This window comes from Rhineura floridana, chromosome 6, assembly GCF_030035675.1.
Source record: "Rhineura floridana isolate rRhiFlo1 chromosome 6, rRhiFlo1.hap2, whole genome shotgun sequence".
NCBI classification, from domain to species: Eukaryota; Metazoa; Chordata; class Lepidosauria; order Squamata; family Rhineuridae; genus Rhineura; species Rhineura floridana.
The window spans coordinates 8,760,388-8,781,330 of NC_084485.1; the positions used below are offsets into that span (position 1 = coordinate 8,760,388).

The window sequence follows — 20,943 nt, forward strand, 5'->3', positions numbered from 1 at the left end:
TGCTGCCACATTAGCTCACTCGTTTAGGAGCACATTTACTCAGAAGTTCCACTGAATGGAATGTTGATGTTGGAAGATCTGAGCTTTGCTATGTCAGACCAAAAGGACCATCTCATCCAACATCCTGTTTCCACAGCAGTCAGTTTCAAGGAAGCCTCATGCAGGGCCCAAAGACAACAGCCTACATCATTATCCAGTTCCATGTACTGTAATTCCAAACATCCTGTAAACCAGGGTTGGAAGGGACAGAGTGGACTGTTACTAGACTTTGGAACAGCTCATTCAGTCCTCCTCCTCTTGCAGAAACAGTCAGACCAGTATGTCTTTTGCAAACACAGCAAAAGATGGCCCTGACATACTTCTCTTTACATCACACACCTGGGAAAACAAAAGAGATTAGAATAATCCAGTCACAAAGACTGGAGACTGAAGCAAGACAGTTCACAGTTAAGGAGTGGGCCATGCTTACATCTATCACTTGGGGGTACAGCAACATGATGTTTCATAGCTATACAAATGAATCATCACTACAGGTGATTTTGCTAGCATCCAGTATCTCAGTATTGTTTTAATGGAGACAGTTCACACATTTGGCTTGGAGTTATCATGCATATTTACTCATGGGAATTGCAGGAGTAAAGCAGGTGTGGTGAACCTTTGCCCCTGCAGATGTTGCTGAGCTACAACTCCCATCATCCCTGGCCACTGGGCATGCTTACTGGGGCCCAATTCTTGCTGGGGCTGATGGGAGTTGTAGTTTAGCAACATCTGGAGGACCAACGTTTTCCAACTGCTGCAGTAAAGCAAAATCTGCAAAGTGCAGGTAGTGCTACCACCGAGCACTGTCCAGTTGGTGCTGATTCATGACGGCCTTTTTACCCGTGGCTCCCTGTTTGTGGAATGCCTTCCCCAGTGAGGTGTGTTTGTCTCCATCACTACTGACTTTCTAAATGTATTTGAACACATTCCTGTTTACCCAGGCATTTGATGGCTGAAGGGCACTGATCCTGGCAACACAAATATCACTGATGAAAGAATGATTTTAACTGTATATGAGAATATTTTTAACTGTGTTTTAGAATATTTTTAATTGTAATTGCATTTTGTGCTTTTATTTTTCCAGCGGAAGAGTGGGACATAAATTCAATAAAGAACTAAAGGAAGCTGAAGAAGAAGCTGAACAAGGGAGATTCAAGTATATCCTTGACTTAAAACCAGATGTAAAATACTTAACTTTGTCTGGCTTGTGCTCCATTTTTTGTAGTAATTAGTATTTATTTTTTAAAAAATAATATTCTATATATTGCTTTGTGTTTTTAAAAGAAACTATTGTACAGAAGACAAGTGAACAGGCACAGGAGTGACCTGCAACAACTATGCCTGTTCATTGGTGCATATGAAAGTTGTAGAAATCTTGGTTGACTAATCAGATGAGTTAAATCTTCATTGATTAATCAGATGAACTGATTAAAATATATTTTCCTATGAACAGAAACACTTCTGAAGAAAAACTGTTTGAACCCTATGTAGCGCTGAGTAACTATCCTGTCAGTGCAAGGATTTATGCTTGAGCAGCAGAATTTTCCCACACTCCTTTCCCCTTCCGCATGCCCAGGGCCCTCCCCAAATCTCCTCTGGAAGGGTTGGGGGAACCCCCAGAACAGATTTAGGGGGTGCGTGAGGGAGGAGAGAGAGGGAAGTCCTGTTACACAAGTGTAAATCCTTGCACTGGCAGGATAATTACTTAGTGTTACATTGGATACAAACCATTTATTTAGTTTTAGGGGGTGCCCTACTATGTCTGCAAGGAAAGGCTTGTTTGAAAATTCTGCTTTTTCATTTTTTATTTTAATCTGCTCAATTAACCAGGAGTACCTGTTCAATCAGTCAAAAGGATATTATTCCATTGATTTGATTGAGTAATGAAATATTAAAATCCACTTTCTCATAGAATCATAGAATAGTAGAGTTGGAAGGGGCCTATAAGGCCATCACGTCCAACCCCCTGCGCAATGCAGGAATCCAAATCAAAGCATTTCTGACAGATGGCTGTCCAGCTGCCTCTTGAATGCTTCCAGTGTCGGGGAGCCCACTACTCAGCACTTCTCAGTTGCTTTTAGTCCTGTCTGGGGGTGAGGGGAAACCAGGCACAAAACAGGTACCATATTTTGGTTTCAGCTCTCCCTCAGGCGACAGGACATCACAGATCCTTTAATGAGAGAATCCAGGGATTGAACCTTGGCCCAAAGCACAGGCTGTCCCACTGAACTGTGGCCCTTGCCCTTAACCTAAGCACATCCACAGTCTTAGGAAGCTGCCTTCTACCGGATCAGACCATTGGCCCTTCTAGTTCAGTACTGGCTACTCTGACTGGCAGCAGCACTCCAGTGTCTGGGGCAGAGAAGAGTGTTGCCCATCACCTACGACCTGATCCTTTTAACTAGTGATGCCAAGGATTAAACCTGGGGCCTTTTGTAAACAAAGCATGTGCCCTAATACTGAGTTATAGTCCCTCTTGTGGCTCCTTCTGGTATGCTTTGCGCATACCATGGACTGCGAAAAAGACAAATGATTGGGTGTTAGAACAAATTAAACCAGAACTGTCACAAGAAGCTAAAATGATGACACTGAGATTATCCAACTTTGGACACATCGTGAGAAGACCTGATTCACTAGAGAAGACAATAATGCTGGGAAAAACAGAAGGGAGTAGAAAAAGAGGAAGGCCAAACAAGAGATGGATTGATTCCATAAAGGAAACCACAGACCTGAACTTACAAGATCTGAACAGGGTGGTTCATGACAAATGCTATTGGAGGTTGCTGATTCATAGGGTCGCCTTGAAGGCACATAACCACAACGGCAGGTCTGCCGATTCCAATGTGTTTCCACCTCTCTCTTCTGAAAACATGGGCACACAAAACTAGTCAAAACCTGCCCCTTTTCACTGTAAAACCCGGTGGGATCAGCTCAAGTGAGGTTTTTTTTTTTAATTCAATTTCAAACAGATTTCACAACTGATCAACCCATTCCCCCTCCTAGTGTGGCTATTGGAAACACTTTGATGTGGCAACTAGTGTGTTTTCCTGCCACAGTCTCTCAGCCTAATCTACCTCACAGGGTTGTTGTGAGGACAAAAATGTGGGAGGCAGAACACCGTATACGCCACCTTGAACTTGGAGTTTCAATGAAATGAAATACATTGTGCCAAGCTCTGTCCACTGGTGTGAACAGCAGGTGGCAGTTGAGCAATGAATATCCATGACTGGGGGGGGGGGGGACGGGAATGTATGGAAGGAAATAAGCCAAACGCACATACAGAAAAGATGGATGGGAGCAACCCATCTGTTATGAGTGGAAGCTCACCAGGCATTGTTACTTTCTTTAGGAAGGAAATAGACACCCTCCAACACACACGCATTGATATACCTCTGAAGGGGGTAAATGGCAAACAGTGGCCCTGGGGTGATGCATCGTTCAATTGCTGCTGCTGCGAAGGGTCGCTGGGCTGATGAAGCTGTAACTGAGTGGCCAGGGCCCCAGGCGCCCTTTCGCATGTCGCTGCTATTTGACCCCACTGTGCACCATTGCCCCCCTCCTCGTCACATCTTCACCCAGCCCGCCACCTCCCCCCTGAGAACACTCGATGCACCGGTCCGGGTTTGGGTCGTCCGGGAGAGGTTCTGCCCTCAGCCCCAAGCCTGCCATCGGTTGTCTTTGCAGCCACGGCGATCCTCCCCGGGCGCATTGCTCGCGGCTCTCGTCCTAGCAAGGGCTCCAGTGGAAACGCGCAACCTCGGAGAAAAAAAGCGGTGGGGGCGACGCTCTTGAGGGCGGCGGAGAGGGAGCCCCCAGTTCTGGCCGCCCCCGCGAGGGTGGAAGCTGGTGAAGAATTCTGGAGAGGACTCCCCTGAGCCGGGGATTCCCGAGCGGGGAGGGGCTTGTGCACATATAAGCGGGAAGAAAATGCCCCGTCAGGACAGGGCAAGCCGAGCGAGAACGGCGCTAGAGGTAAAAGGCGCCGCGAGGCAAGGCGCGCAGTTCTGGGGCACGGCGCTTGGGTGCGTGTCCGCCGGCCCACCCGCAGGCTCGGTCGCGTCAGCCAGCCAGCCAGTCAGTCATCCGGCCGGCCGAACGGCTGGCTGTCGGCGTGTGCGTGTTTGGGGGGGTGCTGCCCTGAGCCGAGCCGCTGGCGCGACCTGGCCCCGACGGAGATGCGCGTTCCGAGGGCGCGCCGGGGGCTGTGGGGCCGCAGCTCAGGTAGAGCCAGCCGTCAGGATTTCCAAGCGGACGGGACCTCTTGCTGTGGGCGCGTGTGTGAGCGTGAAAGAGAGCGGTCGGGGTGTGCGCCCGCTGCTGCTGCCGGCCCGTGCTCTGGGCTTGCGGCGGACGCTGCTGGCGTCTCGTAGCGCGCGTCTGTGTCTGAGCGGGCGGCGGGGGCGACAACTGCGCGGGCGTCCCTGGGTGGACGTATGACTCTGGCGTGCCTTCATGAGGGGTTGATAGGGCACCAGGGTGAGCGTTCATAGAATGATAGAATAGCAGAGTTGGAAGGGGTCTGTAAGGCCATCGAGTCCATCCCTCTCTTTCTTCGAAAATCAGTGGAAGCTGGTCCGTTAGGGTGAGTGGGGTGTTGCCCCACCAATCTCTGTTTGGCAGGCAGCCCACACCCACACCTGCTGCCTTCCTTCCTACAGCTCTGTGACAAATTCAGAGCATGCATTCTGGTATCCAAAAGACAGAACAGTCTGTGTTTGTGCCTGGGACATCTCCTTCCACTTAACTGCACGGTCTGTTCCTTGCAATCTCTTCAGACAAATCTTTTGACTTAGCAATAATTGGGTGCCTTGAAAAAGCCAACTTCTGCAGTCTCGGAGTTGACAGATGAGATGAAACCTATCTAAATCTGCCACCTTTTTTTCTCAATTAGGTGTTTGGCGCAATCCAACTCAGGAGAAGCCTGTGTAAACTCTGCTGGCACAAGAAAAGCTGGCATAAAGTTCTGCCACATCCAGTTGCCATTCAGGAAGGAGCCTCTGGGTTGGCTGAACGCCACCTCAGCTGGCAGCTGCACGCAGGGACCAGAAAATAAAAGCCTGCTCTCCCAAATACCCTCTCCGTTGATTTTTAATGTATTTAAAAATCTTTTTATTTTCTGGGTATTGATATTGGAGAGAAGATGAAACATCCTGGCATACCTGTTGCCTATATTAGGACCTGCAAGAGCGCTTCTAACACAAGTTGGACGTGGCCTAAGTCCCCTTACCTTAGCCCCTCCCCTGACCCACCCCCTTTTGGAACCTTACACAGGCTTACGCTGGCTCTACTTGCACCAGTCTTGGCTGCACCCCAGCTAAGCCAGACTGAGGAACTTATGCCGGTGTAACCCAGCTGAGCCAGGACTCAGCTAGCTCAGCTGGAAATCTGATGCATAAATGTAAGTTGGACTGCGCTCTTATCAACGCTTTAAATAAATAAATCAAGCCAGTCCACCAATCAGCTTTGAAATCTGCAGTTGGCATGATCACTGACTGTGCAATTCTATGAGTATTTACTCAGGAGTAAATCTCACTGTGCCACAATCTTTCTTTGATTTCAGTGGGTCTTCTCTGAGTAGGACTTCATCAGTTACCATCCACAGATTCTAGTGACATTTATTTGCAGTTGGTGTATACAATAGAGTGCAGTCTTGCGTATGTTGAGTATAAGCATTTTATCATTTTAAAAAATATGCGCATGTGCCGAGAGGCCTTTTGTATATAGGACAGATGTATAAATAACTAAAGTAAGTAGAAATTGTCATAACATTTTTATGATGTACACATCATAAAATGAGAGCTTTGGCTATGGGGCAGTATACAGATGCAATAAATCTTCTAGCACTTTATAATGTGCTTTGTTTCTCTATACTTTTTTGTATTCCAGAACTACATCACCAGTGGATGGGAGAAGAGAAAGTTTTGCTTAGGCTGAATCCGCATATCTGAAAACCGCACTTAATTCCAAGGAAGCAAATAGAATTTGTAAAACTCTGAGCAGTATGCAATTCTCCAGGAATCGGAACCCTTTCAGGAATCTCTTCGAGGTAGTATTCCACCTTCCTTTTGCTTTCTAAGTGTGTAAACACAGTGAGCTGGAACAGTGAGCATAGACCAGGAGTAGCCAATATGGCACCCTCCAGATACATTGGACTACTACTCCCATCAGCCCTAGACAAGATAGCTAATGGACAGGGGTGATGGGAGTTGTAGTCCAAAAAATTTGGAAGGCACCACAGTGGCTACCCCTATGCATAGCAAATGGAGTAAATGCTTCATCCTCGCTCGTAATTCTAACACTCTGGCATAAAGAATGATAGGTCTATCAGTAGCTGGTAGTTAATCATGACAATTATTTAGCCTCCATGTTTTGAGACAGTCTACCTTTGAGTACTGAGGACAAATTGCAGGGAAAGACTTGGGGGGGCATTGTTCTGCATATGGGCTCTCTAGATGAATCTGGCTGATTGCCATTGGAATGGCATGGTGGACTCTGTATGCCAAAGATAATTTTTTGCCATTGCTGAATGCTTTTCTCCACTTCTTGCATGCTGTTTTCACTCATTCTGCAGTGATATCTACTGTGTCCAGGCTCTTGAAAGCAGACTTGTTTCACCATATCAGATTCTGTTTTGTTTCTTATATGTATATCCTAGCTTTTGGCCCTTCAGATGGTTTAAAACAGGGGTTCCCAAACTGTGGTCCACGGAACACGGGTAGTCCACAAGCTTCATTCAGGTGGTCCATGACATGTCTGTAAAAACACAATAAAATATCATAGGGCATCTAGCACAGCACAATTGCTACAAGAGATAGAAAAAACATTTAAGTAGTTTGCTGAGATCCACAGCAATGTTCAAGGGGTCCATGGGGGGGAAGTTTGTTTAACCCAGCAGTTCAGTTTAACCCAGCAGTTCAGAATTTTTTTTAGAAGAAATGTTCACAAAGGGCCATGTTCCATGTGTTTACATATATTTAGCAGCATCTATTATCTGGACAGAGAGCCAGTGTGGCGTAATGGTTAGAGTGTTGGACTATGACCTGGGAGTCCAGGGTTCGGATCCCCATACAGCCATGAAGCTCACTGGATGACCTTGGGCCAGTCACTGCCTCTCAGCCTCAGAGGGGGGCAATGGTAAATCACCTCTGAACACTGCTTACCATGAAAACCCTATTCATAGGGTCGCCAGAAGTCGGGATCAACTTGAAGGCAGTTCATTTCTATTTCATCTGGACAGGCACCTGGGGGTGGAGAATGAAAAGGAAACAAGTGTTCCCTACAACCCTGGCTGCCCATTTGCTACTGGGCCAAGTTCAAGGTTCTAGTTCTGGTGTACAAAGCCCTATACAGCTCAGGACCAGGATACCTGAAAGACCGTCTTACCACTTATATACCCAGCCAATCACTGCGCTCTGCAGGTGAGGGTCTCCTGCAGATACCACCTTATCAGGAGGTCCGTTCTGCACAACATAGGGAATGGACCTTTAGTGTGGGAGCACCTACCCTGTGGAATTCCCTCCCCTTGAATATTAGGCACCATCTCTGCTATCTTTTTGGTGCCTTTTGAAGGCTTTCCTCTTTCAACAAGCCTTTTAGGTTGAGACCAATCCCAGTCTGCGTCTGTGTTAGAATTGCTTAATATGTTTTTTTAATAATGTTTTAAACCCTTTTTTAAAGTTGTTTTTTTAATGCTTTTAACACTGTTTTGTGTTAATGTATTTTAATATCTGTTTTTATGATGTTTTAAAGTGTTTTTAGCACTTTGTTTGCCGCCCTGGGCTCCTGCTGGGAGGAAGGGCGGGATACAAATTAAATAATAAGTAAATAAATAAATAAACCCTGAGGTTCAGTTGGCCTTCACTAGGGACTAGGCCTTTAGTGTGGTAGGCCATGCCCTGTGGAACTCCCTGCCAGTAGAGATTCAGAGGCAGTATGCTTCTGAATACCTGAAACTGCAGGAGAAAATGCTCTTGTGCTTAGGTCTGGCTCGCAGGTTTGCCATAGGCATCTGGTTGACTGCTGTGAGAACATGACCCTGGACTAGTTGGGCTATTGGCCTGTTCCAGCAGGCTGTTATGTCTGGCAGAAATCATTCCTGCCCCCTTTTAGATTGTCTCCTAAAAGCTGTGTTATACAGATAGACTTTTGCAATTTGAATTTCTTTTTGCCAACCAGTATTTATTGATGTTTTTATTTATCTTATTGTAATTGTTGTATGCTGAATACCACCTTGCCGTGTTTTTTTTTAATGAAAGTGTGATCTGTAAATACTTCAGAAATTAAATATCACAATAAATGTGTGTGCACACCAACGACGTGTGAGAAATCTAAGCCTATGGGAGAAAAGGAGAGGGAGTACTTTTGCCAAGGACAGTTACCAGAAATGGCTGGTGCATCTGCTAACTTGTGTTTTTCCTTTGCTTCCTAGAGGGTGATTTGTTGTGTTCTGCTCCTGGGTATCCCATGTTGCACCTCCCAGCCCACCTACAAAAGGCAAGATCACCGGACAGGTGAGACGCTTGTGTGCCATCAGTGTCCACCGGGGATGCATCTGTATCGGGAATGCACCAAGGATACGCTAACCATTTGCAAGCCGTGCCCTGATCTCCACTACACACGCTACTGGAACTACCTCAATAGATGTCTTTACTGTAACATCTTCTGCAACAGCCTTGAAGAAGAGTCGCAGGCGTGCAACGGCACACACAACCGAGCGTGCCAGTGCAAGGCAGGCTACTACTCTGATTCAGATTTCTGCATAAAGCACTCCAACTGTCCCTTGGGAACCGGAGTCACTCAGCTTGGTATGTATTGCAGGTGGCACTCCAAACTCCCCTTCGAATCACAACAGGCCCTCTTTACTGGGGACAGTCCCTCTTTTCAGCTATCCATCCCTGGTAAATTGCAGAGCTCGTTTTTGCATTTTGGTTAAAATTTTGTTTGTGCAGTTTGCTAATGTTGTCTTTCCGTCATGGTTTGGCTGCCTCCCTGGAGCCTGTAGAGCAGCCTTTGCCAACCTGGTGCCCACCTGGTGTGTTTGGGCTGCAACTCTCATTAGCCCCAGGCAGCACAGCAGTTGTAGTGCAAAACACTTGGAGGGCACCAAGTTGGTGAAGGCTGCTGTAGAAGTTAAATCCCTGAGTGGCTGGTGAATGCATCTTGCCTCTTTTGTGTTGGTGCATGTAGCTCACATGTGTAAATGTCAAGGTGCCATGTAGGCTATGGTCTGAAGGCACATGAGACCAGCTCCCTGCTGAAGCTAAGCAGGGTCAGGTCTGGTCAGTGCCTGGATGGGAGACCGCCTGGGAACCGTATGGAAGCCTCCTTGGATTTCCATCATGAAAAGGAAGGTTGGGGTATAAATATAATAGATAAATAAATAAAATAGAGACCAGTCTTGTGATTTCATACTCTGATGAGGCTAATTTTGAACTGTTGCCTGACAGATTGTAGGACGACACTGAGATTCCACAGGAGCGGCTTTTGTCGTCCCTCGAGTTGGCGAGGCTCGTGTAACATCGAGCCTTCAGTGTCATTGGCCCAGTTCTCTGGAATGCTCTGCCAACAGAGATTCGGCAGGCGTCTTCCCTTTTAACTTTTAAATGCCTGCTGAAAACCTTCTATTCCATCAGGCTTATGCAGACAATTAAAAACATGCCTTTTTGCAATAGTTGACCTTTGTTCTTACTATATTTTTAATGTTTTTTTATTGGGTGATGGTGGTGGTTGTTTTAACTTGTTGTAAACCTCTCTGATGTTTTTAACAAAATAGTGGCATACAAATATATTTATAAATAAATATATAAACACATCCACACACACAGAGTCCCCTAGCATAAAAAGCAGGCTCTTGGCTTTTGAAATATTATTGCAAAGACTGCTGACAAGTCCTTGAACATAGCAGACTGAATAAAGTTTTCAGCAGTTTGTAATGGAGGAGGGTATAGCTCAATGGCGAAGTGTCTACTTTGCAGAAGGTCCCAGATTCAGTCCCCTATGGTTTCTCCAGGTAGGGCTGAGAGAGACTCCTGTCTGAAAGCCTGGAGAGTCACTGCCAATCAGTGCAGACAATATAGAGCTAGATGGACCAGTGGTCTGACTTGATAGGAGTCAGCTTCCTGTGTTTCTGCTTGTGTTAATGAGATGTTTCCTTTAACTTACTGTTTGACTGTTTGAATTGTATTTTGCAACTGATTGAATTGTGTAACTTTTTTGTCATGGTGTGAGCTGCCTTGAGCATAGATTCTTATGGAAATGTGGCATACAAATAAACCATGATGATGATGATGTTGATCACCTTAGCTGGCTTTGAAAGGAAGCTCGATGAAAACATGGAGAAAAAAGCCAATGAGCAAGCTAGTAACCAGGCTAGCTAACTAAAACCTCTTTGAGCAGTACATCTCTGAATTAGAGTTGCTGAGGGACAATCTGGGTGTGCTTGTGTGTGCATGCACAATAGCCATCAGCATCTCACCCTGGTCCCCAGAGTCATACGCCTGGCTGCTGTTGGATCCAGAATGCTCATCTAGCTGACTCTGAGCTAGTCTTGCATGTCAATAGGAGCCTCTTCCATTGTAACTCCCCCTTCCTCGTCAATCCTTTCAACAACCGAAAGCTGACTTAACAAGCCAACTGAAGTAGCAGGCTCAATAGGTGTTAGAAGCTACCCTGCATGGAACAAGTGGAATGAGGACAGTTCCCAGGCCTTGTTGGTTCCCAGTTTTCCCTCCTCCCCTATTATGGGATGTTGGAAGGGCTTGTCAAATTGGGGCACAGTCAACAAGCCTGTGGTGGGTGAGTGTCCGCCAGCACTTGCTTCTTGATTTCTGAAAAGTGCTAGATTCCTGGCAGTTGCATTCCATACCTTAAGATGCATAGTTCTGCACTGCAATCATTTTTCAAAGAGGGAAGCAAGTGCACTCAGGAAGCACTCAAGCCTCGTCTTGCATCTAGTTTTGGTTTTGCAAGGCTGAGCCTTTGCATTTCAGTCAGGTTCCCGTCCCAGGATGACCCCTCTGCATTGTTAACAACATTTGTCTTTGACCACTATCCAAGTGGCGTGTGAGTCATGTTTGTCATTTGTTTAAACAAGTGAGTTGGCAGCAGTCTGGCATTATTGAAAAGGGCCTACTTTCACAACTCCTTTCACTTTTCTTTCTTAGCTGGGTAATTCCCCTGCATTATTGCACTGAAGATGAAAGGAGTGCTTGCATGCATGTGCGTGTGTGTATATCTGTCTGAGCCAGTGTGGTATAGTGGTTAAGGTGTTGGACTACGACCTGGGAGACCAGGGTTCGAATCCCCACATAGCCATGAAGCTCACTGGGTGACCTTGGGCCTGTCACTGCCTCTCAGCCTCATGAAAACCCTATTCATAGGGTCGCCATAAGTCAGAATCGACTTGAAGGCAGTACATTTACATTTTATAGGAAAGACAACTTGGCTTTTGTGGACATGGGGTTGGGTTCTTGGAGATCTGGTTTCATATCCTCCTTCCATCAAGCACTCCTAGATAGATAGCTCACTTTCTCTCACTTCAGTGTGTGTGTGGGAATTATACTGGCAAACTGTAAAGTTCTGCGCTCCATTAAACAATGACAAATTCTGATAAGGCTCTGAAAAGTAAAACAGAGTGCCATCCAGGGTCTTGGTATGGCTTTGCCACAAGGGGTTATATCCCATGCTAGTCCTACTCAGAGGAGACCCATTGAAATTAATGGACATGACTAACTTAGGTCCATTACTTTCAGTGGGTCTACTCTGAGTAGGGCTAACATTGGATACAATCCAAGGGTGTGTGTGTTTTAATGAGAGCTTACTATGGTGGCACAGATGCAAGCACACAGTTAAGAATGCTAGCTGTCTGGCACCCCCAGTTCATCCATTCAACAGTTCACAGCATTGCTGTGACCTTCATCTAGCAGGTGCCTCTTGTATGCAGGAGCACCAACCAGCTGGAAATCGACAAGCCTTTTCTGGAATGCTCTAAAAGCTGTAGTAATGTAAGGGTGATTAAGAACTCTGTTAGAGCTCTGTCTCTGCTTTACAGAACCGCAGTTTCTCTCTTTCCTTTGGAGAAAGAACAAACAATTACACATTGCACATGTCAGTGGGTTGTATTTAACATAGCACTAAGCCAGGGTCCCATCAGTGCAAGGATTACCACTAGTGCAGTGGGATTTTTCCCTGCTCTCCTTCCCCTCCCCTTAAATCTGTTCTAGAAATCAGAAGAAGGCTAGGACTGGGGAGGGCAGCTGTGAGAGAACTAGAAAAGGTCCTCAAATGCAAAGATGTATCGCTGAACACTAAAGTCAGGATCATTCAGACCATGGTATTCCCAATCTCCATGTATGGATGTGAAAGTTGGACAGTGAAAAAAGCAGATAAGAGAAAAATCCACTCATTTGAAATGTGGTGTTGGAGGAGAGCTTTGCGCATACCATGGACTGCGAAAAAGACAAATAATTGGGTGTTAGAACAAATTAAACCAGAACTGTCACTAGAAGCTAAAATGATGAAACTGAGGTTATCATACTTTGGACACATCATGAGAAGACATGATTCATTAGGAAAGATAATAATGCTGGGGAAAAGAGAAGGGAGTAGAAAAAGAGAAAGGCCAAACAAGAGATGGATTGATTCCATCAAGGAAGCCACAGACCTGAACTTACAAGATCTGAACAGGGTGGTTCATAACAGATGCTATTCGAGGTTGCTGATTCATAGGGTCGCCATAAGTCGTAGTCGACTTGGAGGCACATAATGACAATGACAGGGGTTCCCCAATCCCTCTGGAGATCTGGGGAGAACAGAGGTCTGTGGGAAGTCCTGTTGCACTAGTTCTAATGGCAGTCCTTGTGCTGATAGGTTGAATTGGTAGAATACCACCCAATAGGTTTAACTGTTATTTTTGCAGTATCCCTCTGGGAAAGCTAAACCAGATTAAGGATTGATTTAGATTCCAAGATATGTATTCGACGGTATGTTTGATGGTGTCCAGCCTATTGACATTTGCAATATGCAATTGTGGTGGCTCCAGCTGGAATTTTTAGAGAGTGTTCATTGACGCATGTCCCTTCTCCATGGTTATGTCTTGCAGGCAACCCACAGGAAGACACCAAATGTGCACCATGTCCTCAGGGAACGTTTTCCTGCTCCTTTTCCAGCACTGACCCATGCCAGTCCCACCAGAACTGTTCTGCGCAAGGCCTAGAGGTCAACGTTCCAGGCAACCAGTTCCATGACACCATCTGCACCCCTTGCAAGCTGAAGAAAGCCAATGACACCAGTGACAGAGCAGATGACATGTCAGGTGAGGAGCTGCCTCTGGTCCCATGAGGACACAAGTACCCCCAACCCGTTTAAAACTGGCATAAACGAGTTGTGGTACACCTTCAGTGAAATCCTGGGCGCTGTAATTTTGAGAGTTCTTTGAGAGTTCTGAAGTTTGCAGAACTATGGTTCCTGATGTTCTTTGCTGTGGGAGCTAGGACAGGTAAAATAAGGCCCTAGCCCTCACTGTGGAGGTAAACATGTGTCGGGCTGGACTCCTTCAGACTTCCAATTGCCTAAATTGAATTCTCTGCCCATAGAAAATGAGCATGTCATGGGGAAGGATTCTAGCCTAACCTTCATCCTGACATGCCAGTTTTCTATGTGCAAGCATATGGAGGAGCATTCCATGTGAGCTGCCGCTAATACTGAAGTGGCCCAGATGTAGTTTTACCATTGCAATGAGGACTAGTCCTAAGCCTAGAACATATTTGAATTCAACAAAATACAAATGGGAGAAAAGAAACAATACCATATGTAGTGAAACATAAAAATATTAACATTTAAAACACTGAAAATCCTTAACTAACACCAAAAAAAAAAAATCCATATCTCCTACAATGATCCACCCTAAAACTGGTTGGGATGGGCCTGTCTGGAGAGGAGCACAGCTGCCATGGCACACGTGTGCTCTACTCTCTGCCTGCTTGGCATAAAGATTGACTGGGCTGAGACAGAGATCCATCCATTAGAGGCTTCTAGACTGGACACTCAGTGTTGGGGACTGGTGAGACAACCATTTGATTTCTGAAGCCCACCAGATCTCGCATGAAAGGCCATATTTGGTGACTCATAGCAGAACATCCTAGACTTGCCACTTTAAAGACTCTCTGGGTCAGAGAGGCAGATAATTTGAAAAATTAACGTGTGTGTTGTGCTGGTCTGTTAAATTGTCGATGGTTTCTTAAACTATTTTCTTCTCTTGTAAACCACTCTGCAAATCCTTTTTGGACTGAAGCATAGAGCATCAAATGCTTTTAAACCAGTGGTTCCATAATCATTTCCCCCCTCCCCCCCATGGACCACGTGAGCATTGCCGAGGGTCTTCACAGACCACCTAATGAACTTTTTCTGCCCATTGTAATAATTGTAATTCCAGAGAATTCAAATTGTAATACAACATAAGAAATAAAAGAAGCAGTAAAAATACAATTAAAAATCAATGTGGATATTCAGTGTGATCAGTGTACCATTTTGCATCTTCAAACACAAATCCACAGACATACCGCAGATCACCTGAATTAAGTTTATGGTCCACACACTATAGTTTGGAAGCCTCTGCTGAAAACAGCTTGTAACAGTCTAAAGTAACCAGTTTTAATATGAGCCTGATATAGGGATCTAACACACACACACACACACACTGATACTCAGTTCTGATTGTTTTCCATCCCTGTCTTCTCCAGGAAACAGGGATGATTGCCAAGAGGCTGTGATAGACTTTGTGCCTTATCAAGTGGGGTCACACAGAAGGCTACAGCGATTGAAACGTATCCTCAGTGGTGTCCTGCCTGCCAATGGGAGTAATAAGAAGAGCCCAGCAGAGCTCCAGGTGGAGCTCCACACCTACCTCATCCAGCTCAAGAACACTCACGGAAAAGAGTTTGTGGTCCGCAAGCTCTTGGGAGCCCTCAAGCGCATGAAGTTACAACATGTACAACAGAAGATCCAGAAGCGTTTCTCTTTGAGTTTATGAGGCTCATTGCACAGTCTTGGACTTCAGCATGTTAATTTATATTTAAAAAAGGACACACACAAACACGTCTGAGAAAGATAAGTAGTAACTTTCTTATTTGTAACCGGACCTCGTTCCAAGTGGGCAAAGACTTCCTTTCAGCTTCATATACATCTTCTATTCCTCCATGAAAGGAAGCAACATTAAGGGTTGCAACTTTTAACTTTTAATAAGAAATATTACCAATCTACCTTGTGGAATTCCCTCCCCTTAAATATTAGACAGGCGCCATTTGAAGACCTTCCTCTTTCAACAAGCCTTTTAAGTTGAGACCTTATCCCAGTCTGCGTTGGAATTGCTTTTTAATATGTTTTAAACCTTTTTTTTAAGTGTTTTTAACCTTTTTTTTAAAAAAAAGGTTTTGAAAGCTTTTTTTAAAAAAAGGTTTTTAAAGATGTTTTGTTCTAATGTATTTTAAAGTCTGTTTTTATGATGTTTTAAAGTGTTTTTAGTGCTTTTGTTTGCTGCCCTGGGCTCCTGCCGGCAGGAAGGGCAGGATATAAATCAAATAATAAATAAATATGATTTGATTTGATTTCCATCCTCAGATGCAGGCAGGTTTGAGGCCACACTTCAATGTGTTCCTTGCTGAAATTGTGCACCCAGGGAACCCAGGCTTCCTGGCAAGACTTTTTTTAAAAAAAATTGTGACCTACATAGATTAGTTTTAAAAATTAGTAATACATCAGCCCCACCCATATATAACATGTAAAAGGAGTGTGCAGATATCACTAATAGCTGGTTTACACTTACCACAATCACTGCAACCCACTTGTAACAGGTAAGAGTGTAGTATCTGTTGGATTATGTGGACTGATCACATTTGCATAATTTGTTTTATTTTTGAATAATTTATCTTGCTATTCCTAACTCTGGTTTTCCTAGTCATTAGATACCTGTATTGCTGCAGCCCCAAATACCAGTTCCTCCCAAGCTGGAAGCTGCTTTTTCTCAGGAACTTGAACTCTGGACAAGAGTGGATTTAATTTAATTCTGCGTTGATAATCTGTTCTGTGTTTTATAATTTTATGATGCTTATTGTACACCACCATTATATTTTTTAAAAGATTTGGCAGTTAATAAATATTCTTATAAATAAATAGTGCATACCTTTCACTTTTTCTCCATTCCTGTGACCCTGGCATGTACACAGTCCAAACAGAAGCCTCATCATCCTGAAGCACCCACAAGGGAGGCTTATAAGACAGTAATGGGCATGTTCCTGCTTTGACATGCTTTGTTTACTCTCTCCCTCCCTCTCTCTCTCTCTCTCTCTCTCTGTGTCTCTCTCTCTCTGTGTGTGTGTGTGTGTGTGTGAAGTGTTCAGAGGGAAAATTTCAGTAGTTGCATGAGAAGGGAAATTGGAGGTTGGGAGGGTTGGTGGAAGTTGGTTGTTTTTAAGCAAAGTAGTGGAAGTTGGTTGTTTTTAAGCAAAGTGGTGGAAGTTGGTTGTTTTTAAGCAAAGTCCCCCACTTATTGTGGGGTCTCCCAACTGTCAAGTGAGGCTGAGGGGCCTGGGCTGGTGGGCATGGTCTGGCAGTCGTCTGGTCCAGTTTGCTGTAGGGTCATGCTTTGGCCCTCCCTCTCAGCCAGTCAGTTGCACCAGTTGGCCTACTTAAGGCAGGGCCTTGTTGTGGACCAAAGAAATGTCCTCTCCCTTCTGCTCCATGCCTGGGCCAAAATGATGGTACCTGGCAAGGCCTTGGCCACTGCCATAATCTAGAATGGAATCATAGAATCATAGAGTTGGAAGGGGTGTATAAGGCCATTGAGTCCAACCCCCTGCTCTACTTCCTCCATTACCCCCACCCTGTCTTGCATGGTTTACCAGCTTACTATGGACAAATGTCAGTTGCCGATTGACAGGGCATGGAAGGAATTTTATCTGTAGCCACAACTGACTTGACGTGAACCAGTTTTTCCCCCTTTCCCTATAGTAATCTTAGTTTTGCTGTGCTGTGCTGTCCTGTAATTTCATTTCAAGTGTTTCAACGGGCTCTGGAGGTACTGGTCCAGATCAATGGCAGGGGTTAGTGGGCAGGCACCCTGTTTGGGAAACTTGAGGTGGTACTTTAAGGCCCAGTCCGTCTTGAGTTGGCAGGTATGCTCCAGGTAGCACCTGTCAGAGATCTGGATCCTGGCCCTATGTCATCCCAAACTGTCAGCAGTGACCAATAGAAGTTGTGAACATTTTTAACCTATTCCATGTGTGGTGCAATTCCTTCTGTTCTACTCCATTTCATAGCAGAGGCACAGTCATAATTTTTGGATTAAATGCAATGGATGAAAGCATATTGAGCCAGGCAGCTACAAAAAGTAGAATGATGATTTTATGTGTTCTTCCTGCAAGAAGGCTTGTCTGGTTGTGGAAATCCCAAGATTTTCTTAGCACGAGTTGGGAAGCCAAGTTCAGAAAGGAAACTAAAACTTCTTCAGGCAGTAAGGAACTTCGGAATGTCCAGATCTGTGCAAAACCTTGTGCAAGTTCTGAGATCAGTGGGTTGCATTCTATGAACTCCTACTCAGAGTAGACCTTTAATGAACCTATATTAGTCATGCCCATTAATTTCAGTGGGTCTGTTCTGAGTAGCTGAATGCAGCCCATGGACATTATTATTATTATTATGTATGTAGTACCTCTGCATTCAGGAGTGATGACCTTTGGCAGCTTTTCTGCACACACCATGTGTATCAGTCATGGTTTATTTACAGTATTCTTGGGGTCCACTTTCTTCTGCAGACCCAATCTGTAGACCAGAAGCATATTTTGCTGCATGAACTGTCTTCCTCAGGAGATAAACATTGGTGCCATTGAACAATTAAGGCTTTCCCATACAGTCAGGCCAGACATGGAATTAGAAACAAAATAATTACACTAAAGTGTTTCATACAAAACAGCAAGATGTGAGATCTTGTATAGAATATAGCTTCTTACAAGAAAAAATGAAATGGACTGCCTTCAAGTCGATTCCAACTTATGGCAACCCTATGAATAGACCCAAAAGCCAATGTGGTGTCTGGTTAACGTGTTGGACTACGACCTGGGAGACCAGGGTTCAATTCCCCACACAGCCATGAAGCTCACTGGGTGACCTTGGGCCAGTCACTGCCTCTCAGCCTCAGAGGAAGGCAATGGTCAACCCCCTCTGAATACCACTTACCACGAAAACTCTATTCATAGGGTCGCCATAAGTTGGAATTGACTTGAAGGCAGTACATTTACATTTTTTATGAACAGACCTACTTTTCCCCCCTCTTTCATTTATGTGAGCAAATATAATTTGCCTTATTGCAACAGTCTTTATTTAATATACAGAAAGGCCACTCTAAAGGTTAATGTGGCATCCTCACCTCTCGGTTTGCTCCTTTTTCCTAGTACATCTTTCATTGCTGTCTCTGGCTTTTGAATCTGTGTTCCCTCCTGCTCTTCGTTCACTCCTTTGCCACTTCCCCCAGCTGTCTTCCCCAACAGGTACATTTGTTTTCCATATGTTTGTTGACTTCCCCTCTCCAATTAAAAAAACTTTCTGTAACATCACACTACTCCATGAAAGCTGTAATCCTTCATGCAGAAAAGGACAACCGAAATTAACAAGGGGATGGAGCAACTCCCTTATTTTATTCATGGAGGACATGGCTATCAATGGCTACTAGCCATGATGGCTGTGCTCTGCCACCCTAGTCTGAGGCAGCATGCTTCTGAAAACCAGTTGCCGGAAGCCTCAGGAGGGGAGAGTGTTCTTGCACTCGGGTCCTGCTTGCGGGCTTTCCCCAGGCACCTGATTGGCCACTGTGAGAACAGGATGCTGGACTAGATGGGCCACTGGCCTGATCCAGCAGGCTCTTCTTATGTTCTTATCTGGTTGGCCACTGTGAGAACAGGATGCTGGACTAGGTGGGTCCCCACTGGCCTGATCCAGCAGGCTACAAAAGATCACACCACCATCACATAGGAAGCTGCCTTCCACTGAGCCAAAACATTTGTCCATCTAGCTCAGTACTGTCTGTATTGATTGGCAGTGGCTCTCCAGGATTTCAAGCAAGGGTATTAAGAGAAATCCTCCTTCTGAAGCTAGTCTTTTCTTTGGGACTAATGCCCCATTGATGCCGTTGGGAGGAATTCATCCCAATGCAAATAGATTATGGCTGTGTACACACCATGTATTTGAAGTGCTCGTGTGTACATGAGTTCGCACATGCACACGCACATGCAAATCATAGGAACTGTAGTTTACCCCTCACAGAGCTAGAATTCCCAGTACCTTTAACAAATTACAGCTCCCATGACTCAGGGGGAGGGGGGGGAAGAAACGTGCTTTAAACGTATGTATGCAGTCCAAATTGGTGCTGAAATTGGCATGTGGTTTCAGGTAAATTCTCCTAATTCTAAATCCAGTTTGTGAGCAAGATTCTCCCCCCCAAAGTTACCTCGTTATGTTCAGTTCTACTAAATATATGTACCCTGCTCCTGCATTAATGGGGGGGGGGGTTAAACACTTTATTAAAAGTGTTTTGAAATGAGTGAATTAACCAATGAATCAATCTAACATTGCATCCCTAATGGTAACTCTACACATGATTTTTTTTGAAATACTGATAGTGTTAATGATCTGGCTGCTGAATACGAGTGTAGCTATTCTGCAAGACGACAATTAGGTTAGTTCTGAGGTTAAACCCTTTTTTAAAAAAACATTGGGGAGTTATGTGAATGGAAGCATTTCCCTATTTTCAACAATGAAGTGTTGGAGGGTATTTTATTTACTTATTCGACAAGATCTGTATATCACCCAATCAACAAAAACGTCTTCTTATAGCAGCAGGACTGGTGATAGCTGCTTCCTGGAAAATACTTGACCCACATATGATTCATAAATGGTATCAGGAAATATGGAAATTAGCACTTATGGGAAAACTAACACATAGTTCAAAAGCAATGAGACAAGGAACAGATGCAGATAAGTTCAATGAACAACGGTATAGATTTACATGTATTGCTTTTGTTAGTCAAAGCGATGGGGCTTGCAAGCCTCCAGTCTCGCATGGTCAGATTTGGCAGTCCACAACGGGATAATTATCTGGAAAACAATTCAGGACAATAACCATTTAATATATGCTTATCTCCCTATAGCATTACAGGTACAATAACTCCTCAACTGCACTGTTTTCTCTCATTGTTGTATGCTTGTTTTGTATTCTGTTCTACCCCAAACCAATAAAAACGTTACAAAAAAACTCTGTGGTTTACATAAAATAATAATATAATAATAATCATAATAATCATAATAAATTTAATTTCTTGGTCGCCTATCTGGCCAATGGCCACTCTAGGCGACTTACAAAATTATTAAAATACAATTAATAAAATACAGTAATACAATAAAAACAATAGATCTACAACAACAATATTAAAACTGGGTAGGAGGCATTACAATTACATCGATTAATTAAATATTAATTAATGAAAAGCACATTGAGATAAAATGTATCAATCGATCAATAAAATCAGCACTTCAAAAACAAATATAATAAAAGTACGTGTTGGAGTAGACTTGCCTAAACAAAATAAGTTTTTAGCAGGCACTGAAAAAAGTATAGTGAAGGCATCTGCCTAAACAGGGAGTGAGTTCCAGGGAGTAGGTGGTGCCCCACTGGAGAATCATTTCCTTGCAAGGAGGGTATAATTATGGGTAGTTTTATATATAGATAGATTTCCTTATGCATCAGCAGTACATTTGCTATGTCATTTTCTGGTTTGGTTTCCAGGCAACGCATACCCAAAAGCACAGCTTTTGACTCTTGGTCTCTCATAAACGTAACTGTGTCTCATTCTGAGCTGC

The 20,943-nt window shown here is 44.4% G+C and overlaps 1 protein-coding gene across 3 annotated transcripts; it reads left to right on the forward strand.

The window, feature by feature from the left end:
• The first annotated feature begins 3,963 nt into the window (after positions 1–3,963).
• On the forward strand, positions 3,964–16,184 carry TNFRSF6B (TNF receptor superfamily member 6b). 3 transcript variants are annotated; one of them, XM_061630221.1, is made up of 5 exons: positions 3,964–4,011; positions 5,926–6,085; positions 8,468–8,843; positions 13,139–13,351; positions 14,778–16,184. In XM_061630221.1, the coding sequence occupies exons 2-5, from the start codon at positions 6,041–6,043 to the stop codon at positions 15,065–15,067; spliced, it is 924 nt and encodes a 307-aa protein (XP_061486205.1). In that variant the 5' UTR covers positions 3,964–4,011; positions 5,926–6,040; the 3' UTR covers positions 15,068–16,184. The 3 variants fall into 3 exon arrangements, with proteins under 3 accessions (XP_061486205.1, XP_061486206.1, XP_061486207.1); XM_061630222.1 differs by lacking the exon at positions 3,964–4,011 and adding an exon at positions 4,018–4,260; XM_061630223.1 differs by lacking the exon at positions 3,964–4,011 and adding an exon at positions 5,357–5,437.
• The last annotated feature ends 4,759 nt before the right edge of the window (positions 16,185–20,943 follow it).

Coding starts and splice junctions, on each gene's coding strand:
- TNFRSF6B (XM_061630221.1), top strand. CDS start 6,041: ATGCAATTCTCCAGGAATCGGAACCCTTTCAGGAATCTCTTCGAG. Junction 8,844..13,138: donor AACCGGAGTCACTCAGCTTG/GTATGTATTGCA, acceptor TATGTCTTGCAG/GCAACCCACAGGAAGACACC. Junction 13,352..14,777: donor CAGAGCAGATGACATGTCAG/GTGAGGAGCTGC, acceptor TGTCTTCTCCAG/GAAACAGGGATGATTGCCAA.